This window comes from Thalia democratica, chromosome 2, assembly GCF_965202585.1.
Source record: "Thalia democratica chromosome 2, ktThaDemo2.hap1.1, whole genome shotgun sequence".
NCBI lineage: Eukaryota > Metazoa > Chordata > Thaliacea > Salpida > Salpidae > Thalia > Thalia democratica.
In genome coordinates, this window is record NC_139166.1 from 26,912,521 (window position 1) to 26,926,734 (window position 14,214).

Here is a 14,214-nt window from a genome sequence, read left to right on the forward strand (position 1 = left end):
AAAGCATAATACATATATATAAATAAATAATAAGAAAAACTAGCAACTAAATGGAATCAAGTTTTGAAAATGAAATCAAGGATGAAGTTGAATTGAGACATCTGTACCAATATGCTCCAAAAGATAAAATTAATATAAAGTAAGTTTTTATCTAATGATACATATAAAAATTGTTTTTGTTTCAATTAGTTTGTACTTGTATTATAATAATTGTTAGCACTATTACGTAATCAAAAAGTTATACTATTTTTACTAAAAAGCTTGTTAGCATATTTAATAATGATGAAGAAGTTAAAAAAAAAAAATTAAAGCTAAAAATTAAATTTTTCTTAATTTATTTTCTCTTCTTACCAACTATTCCTTTGAAAAAGTGTTTTTTTATTTTCATATTGGCAACAAAAACTTGATTTTGTTATGAATATTTTAAATTTTTTTTAAAAAAGTTTTTTCCTTACGTACATCAACTTAATCATTTAGGAACAGATTAAAGGAGAAATTAAAATGTGAAAAGAAGACATTTCTAACCTTTTTCCTAGGTTTATTTCCAATTTTAAACTGGCTTCCAAAGTACAGTGTCAAAAACTATTTACCTGGTGATATTATTGGGGGGTTGACTACTGCTGTTGTCAGAATTCCACAAAGTTTGCTTCTTATTTTAGCTTAAAAGTATTATTTGTTAATTTTCTAAAAACTGATAAACACAAAAGTAGAATAAAAGTAATTAACTTGTGATATTAAAATACTATAAGACAATAAAACTTTACTTAACCTTTTTTAGAACACAAAGACATAGATGTAAATTATAATTGTTAGTATTAAATTGTCAGCTTCATAATCTTAAAATAGTGTAATTTAGGTCTTGCCTATGGTCTTCTTGCAGGGGTTCAGCCAATAAATGGCTTGTATACTGCTTTTTTTGCACCACTGACATATGCTTTTATGGGTACTTCTAAACATGTATCTGTTGGTGAGTTTTTTTTGTACTCTGTTGATACATATATGCATTATATGTACTCAATTTTTATCTTTTTTAGTCTATAATTGTTTTAATTATTTATTAGGTTAACAAGTGTTATTACAAACAAGAAATTAAGAAGAATTTGTTACCAACGAACACTATTTTTTTTTACTTAATAGTGATATTATACAACTGGTTAGCTTAGAAATTTAAGTTTCAAACATGTTTTTTTTAATAAACTAAACGCACTTACTTAAGTTTAATTTTAATGTGAAAAAAATAGTGTTGTTGGTTATTGAAAACTTAATATTTTTGAAATTATAACATTTAGTGTTATTAAGATTACATAATATAGTAAATCAGAAATAAGCTTATAACTCCTAACCTACTGATGCTCAAAAAATATACTATAGGTATATTTCATTAATATTTTTTTCTTGATTGTCAAGTATGTGTATTTGATAAAACCTGTAAAGTATATTTCATATGCTAAAGTTTTGAAATTTTTATAAAAGTTTGCTTTTAATATGTACAATAAATTAAATTTACATTGAAGCTACAACTAGAAATGAATAGGAAGAAAAATGTTTAAACTAAAAGCTTGTTGTAAAGATTTTAAAGTTTAAATGTTCATATTTTTTAAACAAGTCGTAAGAATAGATTTCTAACATTTGTTTAAATAAAAATTAATATTTTAAGGGCATAGGGTAGGGGAAGTAAATTAGCTTTTTAACAATTTTGAAGTTTAATCTTGTTTTATTTAGTTTTAAAGAAGCTACAAGTTGCTTTTCACAGATTTTTTAAACTCAAAATAATTTCTGAGATATAACCGGTCAAAGTCAGAGACTACAATAGGTTCCTTATGGGAGGCGCAAACTAAAATGACAAATAACTAGAAATTACTAAAAGTTTATCTTCTCCTACGTTTTTTGAGATAACTACCTCAAACATTCAGGAAATGTTTCTTGCAATATTTAGAAAATTCTGTCAGAACAAGTTTAAAAAATAAAATAAAAAAAACATTTAATGACAAAAAAAACGTGTTTAAAAAACTGTTTGTTTGTGAATTTTTTTAATTATTATTATTTTTTGACTTCTTAAAAATTCTATCTGACAGATTTTTCTAAATATTGCAAGAGACCTCTCCTGAAAGTTTAAGGTATTTATCTCAAAAAGCGTAGAAGATAGATTTTTAGTGAAATAGTCTTTTTTTTCGGTTTTAGTTTGCACTTCCGATAAGGAGCCTATTGTTGCCTCCAACTTTGATCTGATACATCTCAAAAACTATTTTGAAGTTTTAAAGTCTGTAAAAATCATCTTCTTGTAGCTTAGTTAAAACTCTTTAAAATAAGATCAAATTGTGATTTTTTTTTTTAGTTTTAAAAATAATAAGGTCTATCTACTACCAAATAGTTAAATATTAGTTGTGCAATTTTCTTAAAAGTTTACTTAATTTTATAAATGAAGAAGAGACTATTTTATAAATAATATTATAAAGATCTCTTATACTTAATTCTTACTAAATAAAAACAATACAATTGTAACGCTGACAAAATTTAAGGTACATTTGCCATCATGAGTTTAATGCTGCAATCAGCTGTTGAAGATTATGAAATGACCTATCCCTACGTTTATGATAATTGTTAGTTACATTTGTGATATTTGAAAGTTATTGATATTTTTGTGTTTATGTGCTTTATTTTTAAACATACATCAAAAACTATTTATTTTTCATTTTTCCTGTAAATATTAAAGTTTACCTTCAAAAATTTAAGTTACATAAGCAATATATTAACACAGCAACCTTAAATGCAACTTTACTGGAAACTGCAAACTCAACAGAGGATATGATTTCGGAAAATATGAAATTACAGCATGAACAATACAGACTTAAAGTTGTCACTTCGCTAACTTGCCTTATAGGAATATTTCAAGTTGGTTGTTGTGTTTTTATATACTTTTTAAAATAAACTTCTATAAATTTGTTTTTCTAACATGGGTTTTTTCATTGGACTAAAAGTTTAGTCATATATAACAAACATTTTTTAAGTGTATAAAAAATAAACTTTGTAGTTAACACTTGAGTAGTTTAGTTGTAGTTAAAAAAACTTGATGGGATAAAACTAATTTAAAAGTTTACTTATAACAATTTCTACAGAATCCTAAACCACAATATACATAGACAAGATATGTCTAAATTTTAATAATGAACTTGAAAATTTAGTATTTAGTGAAGTTTAAGAAAAAAGTAAAACATTAACAAGTTGATGTTTTACTTTGATTCATTAAAATCAAAGTTCATAATAATCTAAAACATATAACTCAAAACAGATATGCTTGGGCATGTTGCGGATGGGATTCGTGTCACTTTTCCTCTCTGATCCCATCGTGTCATCTTTCACATGCGCCTCAGCATTTCACGTTTTCACCACGCAAATTAAAGCTGTTTTCGGAATCACGGTTCCCAGACAGCCAGCACCATTTGCTATTGTGAAGGTCTGTTGTAGTAAAAAAAATATTTTTTTTTAATTATATTTTTTTGTTCAAGGATGAATATATTAAAATTAAAACAAAAGTTTTTTTATAGATAAAAAAAAAGTGTATATACATTTTTTATTAGTTAAGGTTTGCTAAACTATTTATTTTTATAGTTTTACTAGTGTTTGTTAAAATTTTTGTTTATTTATTTAGTTTTAGAAAATTTGCTTATTCATAATATAATTTTTTCAAATAAATAAAAAGTTTAGTAAACATTTTACAATATTGTAAAGTATTAGCTCCGAGAAAAATATATGATCACTTCAAATTTTGCTGTAATTCTACTTGTTTCATAAATTTAATAATAAATAGGTTGTTTGACGACGTCCACCAAACCGAATGCTTTTAAATTTATTATATAAGTTTAAGTCATTTAAACTAATCTCACCCATACGCTAAACGATTTATTCAATTTTTCAATATACAATAAAGGTAATATTGCTTTTAAAAATACAGACATACATAGAACTGTTCAAGCATATTGCTGAGACAAATGTCACTACAATAATCGTTTCCTTAATTTGTATTGCAGTGCTATATCCGGTTAAACTAATAAACATGTTAGTTTTTTATTGATTTTATATGAAAAAGGTTTATATGATTTTATATAGAAAATGTTTTCTTTTACTTTTTAATATCTAAAATTTTTAAAACTTGTACTAGTGTGATGGATTTCTATTAAAATTCAGTTTTTAAGCATTGCTGCTTGTTTTGAAATAGTTGTTGATTTACAAAATAGTTTGAAATACTAATAAATATTAAAACATGTTTTTAGAGGTCACATTAAATACTGATAATTTTTTATTTTTTGGTTTTTAAGATGTTTTATTTTATTTTACTTTAATTTGACTGCTATATTTTATCATTAAGCATTTAAAATTTCAAATAAACTGGTTCAAACTTTTCAATAAACTTAAGTAGACTAAATGCTTAAAAGTAATGAATTTTCTTCAGTGTTGTTTGAGCATATTTATAAGTTTAAAAAGTTATAAATGAATCTTAACTTTTCTTTAATCTTTTTTTATAAGTTTGTATATTAATTACAAACATTAGATGATATGACTGAGATTTTTTAGAACTATTTGTTTAAATAAAGTTTAAATAAAGTTTTAAAATTGTTAAGGAAATTTATTCCATCTTGCTTTTTAAAGATTTTTTTAGAAAGTATTTTTTTAGAACCTTATGTTTAATTTTCCATGATTTTTTCCGTATAAAAAAAATTCTTATAACTAGCTAGTGAAATTTTCATTCAAAGTTTTTAAATATTGTTGTATTTTTTATGCATTATAAGTTTTCTTCTACTGTTAGCAATGAATATTTCTGTTGCTTGTACTTTTATTAACTCTTATAAATTCTAAATTCGTATCTTGTGTTTAGTGGTTTTATTTTATAAAGAATTAAATATCATAGTATAAATAATTAAGTTTTTTTTACAGAAAATACAAAAAGCAACTACGAAGTATTCCAATACCAGTAGAGTTATTTGTTGTAGTGGTTGGAACATTAGTATCAAGTTTACTTGATCTCGACGGTAATAATAATGTAGATGTTGTTGGGCCAATAAAACAAGGGTTAATAGTTTATACAATTGTTAGTTTATGTAGACTAAAAAACGTTCCTAATAAACCTCTAATGAAATAAATAATTGGGTCTAAGTTAAATAGTTATTACTTAAAAACTGATATTATTACCCTTGTCATTGGTTCTGTTTCTAGTTTAGTTAAACGCTGTTACTATTATGTCATTAATTTTTTTATATTTAAAGTTGAGTTCTCTTAAAAAACTAATTCTTATACCCCGTTTTTATATTTATAAAAGTTTGTGTATGATCAGCATGTTTGTATAAATCGAAATCTTGGAAGGTCAGTAATATTTTATATTACTTATGATTTAGAGATTGAAAATAATTAGTTTACTTATAATTAAATAAATAATTTAAATTAAATAAAAGTTTAATATATAGTAATTTTTTTTATTACAGGTTACCAGTACCTATCTTACCTACTGCGATGATTTGGACAAAATTAATTTCTTCTGCGTTCAGTATTTCAGTTGTTGGGTTTGCCATGACTGTGTCACTTGGAAAACTATTTGCTAACAAACACAACTACCAGATATCACCTAATCATGTTAGATTTGTACTTTTTATTATTTTTTTCTTATTTGATTAGTTGAATTAAGTAAAGTTTTTAATATTACTTGATAAAGGACTTTGAGTTTTTTTAACCAAAATAAATATAGGTATTTATCATAAAGTTTAGTGTTTTTGAAGATTTTCGTAAGTATTTTAAATAAGTTTAAGATTGTTGTTAGTTCTGTAATAACCATTTAATCAGTTACTATAAGTTACTATTTATTATAAAAAAACATATAAGGTTTATCTCCCGGTTTTGGTTTTTTAGTATCCAGAAAATGTTTTAAAATTTACGTTCCAAATGCATAAATTAACAACAAGGTTTAGAACGAGATTTAAATACATGTTCTTTTAGGAATTATCCTTGAAAATACATAAATCTCTAACTTTGAATAAAGTAGCATTATAAATTATTACAACACACATTTAATTAAATAAATATTTTTAAACATATTTAGAATCAAACATGTTTTACTATAACTTTAACTAAGTTACTATGAACTGTATAAACGTTAGTTTAAGGAAAAAATATAAACTGACTTATTACTCTTTAGTTTTATCCACCAACATTCTTTTAATAACTTGGATATTAAAAGTTGTAACAAACTTGTAGGAGCTGTTAGCATTGGGGGCATCGCAAATAGTCTGTTCAATTTTCCAAGGTCATGCTTGCGCTGGTGCACTCGCAAGGAGCAGTGTGAAGGAGAGCAGCGGCACTAAAACTCAGGTTTCATTGTAAATTACTGTAGCAGTTTTCTAATATATTTTAAAAGAGTGTAGCAATAATTTAGTTGATCAATATTTTTTTTTTCTTACATGGTTTCTTTTTTTTTTAACAGATATACTAACATTTTTTATTTAGTAAAAATTTCAATTTTTTGCAGTATATATATTTGAGATATGACTCACCAAGCTTTCCTAATATTTTTTTAAGTTGTTTTTCTAATAACATAGTTTTAGTATGCTAACTTATTTAATTTGAATTTTCAAACAGTACATTAAAAAATTATCAATTTAGTTCATTTTGCTCAAAATTTCTATAACCACACAAGATTATTTCAGCTGTCAGATTTCGTATCATGCTTGGTTTTACTGCTGGTGCTGCTAGTCATTGGTCCTTACTTGGCGCCACTTCCAAAAACCTGTCTAGCTTGCATCATCATTGTCAATTTGAGATCGTTGTTTCTGCAGTTCAAGCAAATTAAAAAACTGTGGAAGCTTTCCAAACCTGATTGTGTTAGTTTTTTTATTTTTTGTTCAATCAACAAGCAGAATCTAAAAACTTTTAAAAAGTAAGAAAAGCATTTTCACAACACTTAAAAGCAAAAAAAAAACTATTTTTATAACTAATATACAATCCAATTGTTTTTTACAACACCACTAAGTAGATGAATAAACATTTTTTTTCTTCCTATTTTAAAAATAACGGTCAAGTTTAGTGTAAATCACTCAGATAACAGATTATTTTACTCGCTTCAAAAATAACTACAAGTTGTCATTGCTAGTCTGATTATAAAGATTTTGTCGTCATGTGTTAGCGACGTTAATTATTTCATAAAGTTTTAAACTTTATTTAATTTATGTTCTGTTTAACATTTTAGCTTATTGTTTTATATGGTTTCAAATCGGCATTGTATGAAATGAAACGTGGCAAATTAGTTAAGTTATTTTTGCGCATAAAATGGTGAGAAATTTAGATAAAAATATAAGTTTTCAGCTCAGCAAAATTGAATAAGATGACTGAATATCAAGATGCAGTTGCGTTGTATTAATAAAACTAAAAGTAATAAAATTTACCAGCTATGTTAATATTTGCTTTAGCTAAGCTCATCAAAATGTATAATAAAACTTTTAAAGCATGCTGAATCTGTATAATAGACACCAGTGTATTTTTAAATATAATAAATTTAACAATATGCATGTAAGTAAGTGCAAATAATCAAAACACTTAAAAAACTACTTGAGAAAACATTTTATAAAGGAGTTTTATAGTTTCAGTTTTATTTTGTTGTCCTGGAGTTATATGAAAAAGTTATTTGTGCAATGAGTATTAATAGAAATAAAAATTTTATTTTTATAAACTATATTTTGTGTTCATTCTTAGACTAGTTAGGTGTACACATTTGCCTATTTATTTACATGTTTAAAACAAATAAAAATTATGCGTTCTCTTTATTAAAAAAAAACTGCGGTAAATAAAATATTAAATGTCTCAATATTTAAATGCATAAATATTTTTTTTTTTAGTCTTTTAAGTATTTTGAAGTGATTTAGGCTACAAGAACAAACTGGTACTAAAAAATGCTAAGTTAACCGTAAATACTTTTTATATTTAATATAATAAAAAGTTTTTCATTTATAGAATTAACCAAACTAAAATTTATATCACAAAAAAGACTTTAGATTAAAATTTTATTTTGGTATTAGTTATTGTTCTTATCTTAGTATTGTTGATTTCATATAATTTTAATTTAACAAAAAGTTTAATTTTTAGAGTTTATTTTACATTCAACTGGTTAACTATTGTAATAATTAAAGCTTATGTGACGTAATAGCTTGTTATTTTAAAAAGTTGTATAACGCGTTCTTGTTATAGAGCCAATAACAAGTACTTACTCTGAACAACAAACTTTCCAAGAGCAATTTTATTTTTTCTTTGCTTTTTTATTAATTACAACTTGCAACTCGCTATATTTCTAATAAAACTAAAATAAAGTATCAATTCTAAACCCACATTGTACAGTAGATAAAGGTATTTAAAGTAAAAGTTTTTAGTAATAATTAGCTGCAACCATATCTCTACATCTAAAGTTAAAGATAAAAATTTGTTTAAAGAAATAAACTAAGTAATATGAAACGAATGCCTTATTACGCAGACAGCATAGTAGAAAGTGATATTGAACTTGTGTTTATTCTACCAATTACGATTTTGTATATTTTAAATACTTCAAAGATTGATCATTATGCGTTCATATAAGTTTTGCTAATTAGATTTTACGAATTTAACAGATTCATTTTTTCTGCAAAATAATTTTTACTGCTATTGCACTATTGTGTTGCTACAATGTGCTAAACATTTATTTAAATATTTATCTAGCGTTTACTCAACCTAAGAGCCAATTGAAAACAAATCAAATTGAATAAACTCAACTTTTTCTCTTTGTTTTACAACCGCTGATCAAATATTTTTTGTTCTATTTGTAGATGATGACTTGACATAATTAAGTTATTTCTTGTATTATATATTTGGTTTTACTATTTGTTTTTAATCACTGTGCTTTCCGATTGATAGTGTTTGTTCTTTAAGCTTTTTACTAAAGTAATATTTTAAGTTTGACTTTTTTCTGAAATAAATTTATTAATCTAATTAAGAAAATTATGTATAAAAACTAGGATTAATTAAAAGTTAAAGTTATGTTTGCATTGCATGTATATTTACATATGACTAAGAAAATTTAATTTGATTATGATTGTGGTTTGAAATATAAACTATTTTTAACTTTACCTATAAAACTACTAATGCATTTTCATGATTCATACAAAACGTAAGATTGATTCAAAATTGAGCCGAATGAAATATTTTTTTATCATTTTACCATAAACCTAAGCTCAAGCTAATCTGGCAGCATATGCAAACTGACGTAGTGTGGTTGACAATATTGGCAGGCTCAGCAGATGGTTTTTATACTATCTTCATATAAAAGTAAGCTAGTTTAGACTTTCCACGTTGAATACGTTCAGTAAAAAAGTTGGCTATAACAGGATATTCTTTTTAAACTTTTTAAAAGGTTTAATTTTAATTTTTCTAAAAACTTCTGTCTTTAATGTTAAAATGAAAAGTAAATAACGTAATTTTCCAAAGTTTGGACAGAAAACAGACCAATTGATTACAATTGATTAAAATATGACATACTGCCTTAGTTTTTTAAGTTTATAATTGTACATTTACGTAAAAACACTTCCTTATGAAGTAAATAGTTTAAGCTTTTTATCACAGTTTTATAATATTTAATGACAGTATTTATTTTTTTTCCTATTTAGTTAACAATAACAGCAATTAATTTAATAACGAGAAGTTTATAACAGTGTTTAAATTAATAATCAACATAATTAATTCAATAATATTTAAACATAGTTAAGTTGACTAATTTTGTTAAAAATAGTTAAATATCCTTACTTAATTAATAACTTGAAATAAAATTTATAAAAAAAAATGCTTCATATATTTATTTATGTTTACACAAAATCTTATCTTCAAATAATTTTCAAAGACATTTACTTAGCTTTGCTTACTTTCTGCAAAGCAATTATTTAAATGAAGTAACCTTTTTATGTGCAGAACAGTATCTTAACTAAAATTCAACTATGGATAACTGTTGCATTTTTTAAGCCATACTTATGATTTTTTACTGTTCGAACAGCTGGTTTGGATAGTGACGTTCCTGGCCACCCTGCTGGTAGGAGTTGACACCGGACTGTTCATCGGAGTGGTGTTCCTGCTGTCGTCCGTGGTGATGCGCATCTACCGTCCCAGCATCAACGTGCAGGCTCGGCTCGGTCACACTCGCGTCTACAAGGATGCTGATCAGTACAAACTGGTGTGTAGTTGTTGATGAATTATAGTTTGAATTCAACTTTCAAATTAAAGTTTATTTAAGAGTTAGAGGATGGAATTTGTTGGTAAAGTAAAAGCGGAAACTCAAAAAAATAAGTTATGCAACTGTAGTTTTTTTTATTATAATACTAGTATAAGCTTTATTTTCCCAAGAATTCAGTCTGGACATTTAGTGTTGGTAATGTAATAACCTTTTATGTAATAACTAATTCTATTCTTTTTTTTTCATTTTTCTAGTATAACTTAAACTGATAATCAAGATTTAGAATAATTTTAACAGTAAAATTATTACATTGTAAAATGTCAATTAGTTTGAATAGTTGTCGTTTTGTTTTTCTATGTAAGAGATGTCCTTATTCTTATAAGATTTAAGTTACTTATAGGCTATGTGGCACTGATTAAATCTGAGCATGTTTCTTAAGGCTGAGATACTTGTTCAGTTTAGTGCCCGGGTAAAGGCTTATTTTACATTGTAATTTTCAAAACCTTTTTTTCGTCTTATATAAGATTGTTTTATAATTTTGAGATTAAAAAAAAATTATGCAAAATTTTTTTTTTTCAAAATAGTTTTATTGATAAACTTTTTTTGTTGTGAAATTTTTGTTAAAAATAAAACAAGTATTTTAGTCACAACGAAGTATAATCAGGTTTAATTAGTACCAACATGTTTATAATGAAATAATTTATAAACTGAAACAAAAACCCTAAAATAGTTGTAAATAAGATTAATAACTATTAAGTTAGAATTTTAATACTTAAAAATTTTATGAAATAAAAAAATGCATTACTTAATCATTTGGCAAACTTAAACTTTTCAAGTTTAAAATTAAAACTTTACTAATGTTGAATGAAAAAGTTTGATATTGTTAAGGAAAAAAGCAAACCTTTTACAGTACAAGTAAAAGCAAGTTATATAGTTAAAAATAAATTTTCAGTAATCTATAAATACTATTCTATTTGAGTTTGAATTAACTAGTTTCGCTTAAAAAAGGCTGAAGTACAAAAGGGAATCAGAGTGATCAGGTTATCCCAATCTCCGTTTTTTGCCAACAAAGGAGCTTTGCAGCAGCTCACTAAAGACCTCATCAATGAAATCAACACTTTTGACGCCGAAGATTCACCAAATGATGAAATAAAAATGAAAGAGATCGTTAGAAAAAGAAAACATACAGAAAGTTAGTTACTGTTTTTCTTTAATATTTTTTTATTCAGCTGTTGAAGTATATAGGTTTTGAATAAATAATTTGAGTTTGTTTTAAAAAATCAAAAGTAAAGACATCGATTTTAGTAAGTTATTGAGGTAAATAACCAAAATTTTAATTTGAGAGCAGAGCTTTAAATTTTAAGTAAAATTCAACTAATAATATTTATACAATAATCATAAAATTATCGTTTATTATAAAGCTATTACATTTAATTTAAGATTGATAAAATTCTTACTTATTCAGCAAGCAAAAATGAAGTTGAAACGAAAGAAAGTTTGATTGAGACGCAGCTGAATGGTGACGCTGGTTCAAGTGATGTCACAATATCATTTTTGTCATCTGATTCTTTTCATACTGTTGTGTTTGAATGTCATGCTTGGACAATAATGGATTCTGTTGGGATGGAAACCATAAAACAAGTTTGCTTCAGTATTTATTTTGAAATTATTACAATTTTAGATTGCAATTTATAAATTATTTTAAAGCCTTTCTACTAAACAGTTTCTTCACTAGGATTAAAAAAATAACGTGTAGAACAATATAGTAAAATTGAAATATACACGTTAGACTAGACAATTAGTCTTTATTTAATCTCTCTTACTTTAAAAATCTCCTATTTAAGTACCTCTTGTCAAAGTTACACCATCTATGACTTTTAATTGATGCAATACTTATCTTTAATTATTTTGTTACACGGAATTGTGCTGAAAGAATTACTTTGAACACAATAGGACGCCCTCTTATAAAGGTATCTTATTTTTGAAACTTGTTTAAAATCACTGTTCAAGTATTAAACAAAGTTTAGTATATTTATACTTAAACTTTCTTATTTTTATGACATTTTTGTGCATGCAAATTAGTTCATTGTATCTATTTTTTATTAATTGGTTTCTAGAATAGTATATTAAATTTAGTTTTGGGTGCTAAATTTGTGTATAATTAATTTAAAACTTGTACTAGATATACTGGATTTGATTATGATAGAGTAAAAAGGGTTTAAGGCGTATTTAACATTAGTTTTTTGAGAGAGGGAGCCATAGCTTTTAAATTTCTTCAAAGGAGGCCTTATGAAAAAAGTTAAGGAAACCCTGATCTAGATAATATTCTCTCGCTTAATTTTTTTGTTCCTAACTTATTTAAAATAATTTTGCAATTCTGTTAGAAGACTATAGATTGAATTTTAATATAAAGTTTTGTTATAATTAGTTTAATTTTTAAATGACACTCTAAATAACATAATTTCTTTCTCTATTCTAGACAACGATTTCTAAATAAATATTGCACTAGTACTGCTTTAATTGCAGTCAATATACCTGAACAATAATTAATTTTAATAAAGTTTCTAAAAGTTCTGTTTTTAATGTATATATATTTATTTCTTATGTTAAGTAAATGTGAAATTTGAGAGGCTTTCTACAAACATAAAAGGTGCAAGTGTATAGTTTAAATGAAACACAACGTTTTTCTTCGGTACAATTTTTTAAATAGTTTTAAGCTTAGCAGCATATTCTGTTTGAGAGCCTCTGTCTTCATTACAAACTTCATGAAATAATATATATGTTTAAAATGGAAACAACTAATGTTCTACAAATTTAAGTTTAACATTTTACAACCAATCCTTCTTCAGAAATAATAATACTTGAAACCAAAACTTTTATCATGAAAATTATTAATTATTAAAATAAAATCATACATTTATAATATATTTTAATGTAAACTGATTAGTTTTATTTAAAAGACTTAACAAAATAAAACTTATTTTAATGATAACAGATGTGCAAGCAAATTAGCAGTAGAAATATATCAGTTTATCTTGCTGGCTTACAGCCTTCAATGGTGGATAAATTAATACAAATTGGCTTGCTTGATCCTGACAATGCAAAAAAGTCTTATGTTAAGGTTTTCCCCACTGTTCATATTGCTGTCCAACATTCAAAAAGTTCACATTGAGTTATTAAGACCGGAGAGATTCATTAAAATGAGAGTTGTTATTAACACCGTTTTAGGTAGTTTTTGTTTTGCTGATTCAAGCCATATTTGACAGATCGAGAAAATGTTAGACCGCATTTTTTTTTTAGATGTTAAGTCTTCTCATTAGTTATTTTTGTCTTTAGCACATTTTTCCTGCTTAAAATACTCCTTGAAACTTTTTTTTATAAAGCAAACCTAGTTTTTAATTTTTTTTATGTATGAGTTCAAATTATTATGTTTTATCATACGTAAGGTAAATGTATCACAGAACTTTATAAATAGGTGAATAGTGTACTAACATTCTTTTGAACCAATCCATATAAAAGTTGTCTTGTACTTGATATTAGCTTTAGTACAAGTCGATATACTTTTTCTTCAATTAAATTGTTCTTCACTATTTTACGTCGATATAGTTTAAAAGTCTTGTTTTTTTTTTTGGTGTTGAAAATATTTTTTCACAGGTTCTATTCTATATATAATCTTGCCGAATAAACGTTATTTTCTAATTTGTTAAGTATTAATTTTATGTTTTTTAATGTTACTTGATTACATTATTTTGAATTTAAAAAAGTATATAATCAAAACAATAAATTGTCTTTTGTCTTACTTTTTGTTCAAATTTAATTATCACGCATAAATTTTCAATCATTTTAGCACATGAACTATTACTTAACAGAACATGTATGTGTTTAATGGTATTTTACTTAATCTTTTAAAATGTATCCAAATATCATGTTAAAGAAAACAATGCACAAAGATATGATATTAAAAGTTCATACAAATGAGTTGCAGC

The 14,214-nt window shown here is 24.9% G+C and overlaps 1 protein-coding gene across 1 annotated transcript; it reads left to right on the top strand.

The window, feature by feature from the left end:
- Positions 1-13,927, top strand: LOC145849770 (prestin-like). The gene is made up of 15 exons (XM_082954821.1): positions 1-139; positions 478-641; positions 857-967; positions 2,520-2,600; positions 2,759-2,892; positions 3,290-3,454; positions 3,953-4,056; positions 4,933-5,067; positions 5,478-5,625; positions 6,244-6,357; positions 6,693-6,866; positions 10,052-10,228; positions 11,237-11,420; positions 11,694-11,869; positions 13,224-13,927. The coding sequence occupies exons 1-15, from the start codon at positions 51-53 to the stop codon at positions 13,398-13,400; spliced, it is 2,133 nt and encodes a 710-aa protein (XP_082810947.1). The 5' UTR covers positions 1-50; the 3' UTR covers positions 13,401-13,927.
- The last annotated feature ends 287 nt before the right edge of the window (positions 13,928-14,214 follow it).

Coding starts and splice junctions, on each gene's coding strand:
- LOC145849770 (XM_082954821.1), top strand. CDS start 51: ATGGAATCAAGTTTTGAAAATGAAATCAAGGATGAAGTTGAATTGAGA. Junction 11,421..11,693: donor AAAAAGAAAACATACAGAAA/GTTAGTTACTGT, acceptor TTACTTATTCAG/CAAGCAAAAATGAAGTTGAA. Junction 11,870..13,223: donor GGATGGAAACCATAAAACAA/GTTTGCTTCAGT, acceptor TAATGATAACAG/ATGTGCAAGCAAATTAGCAG.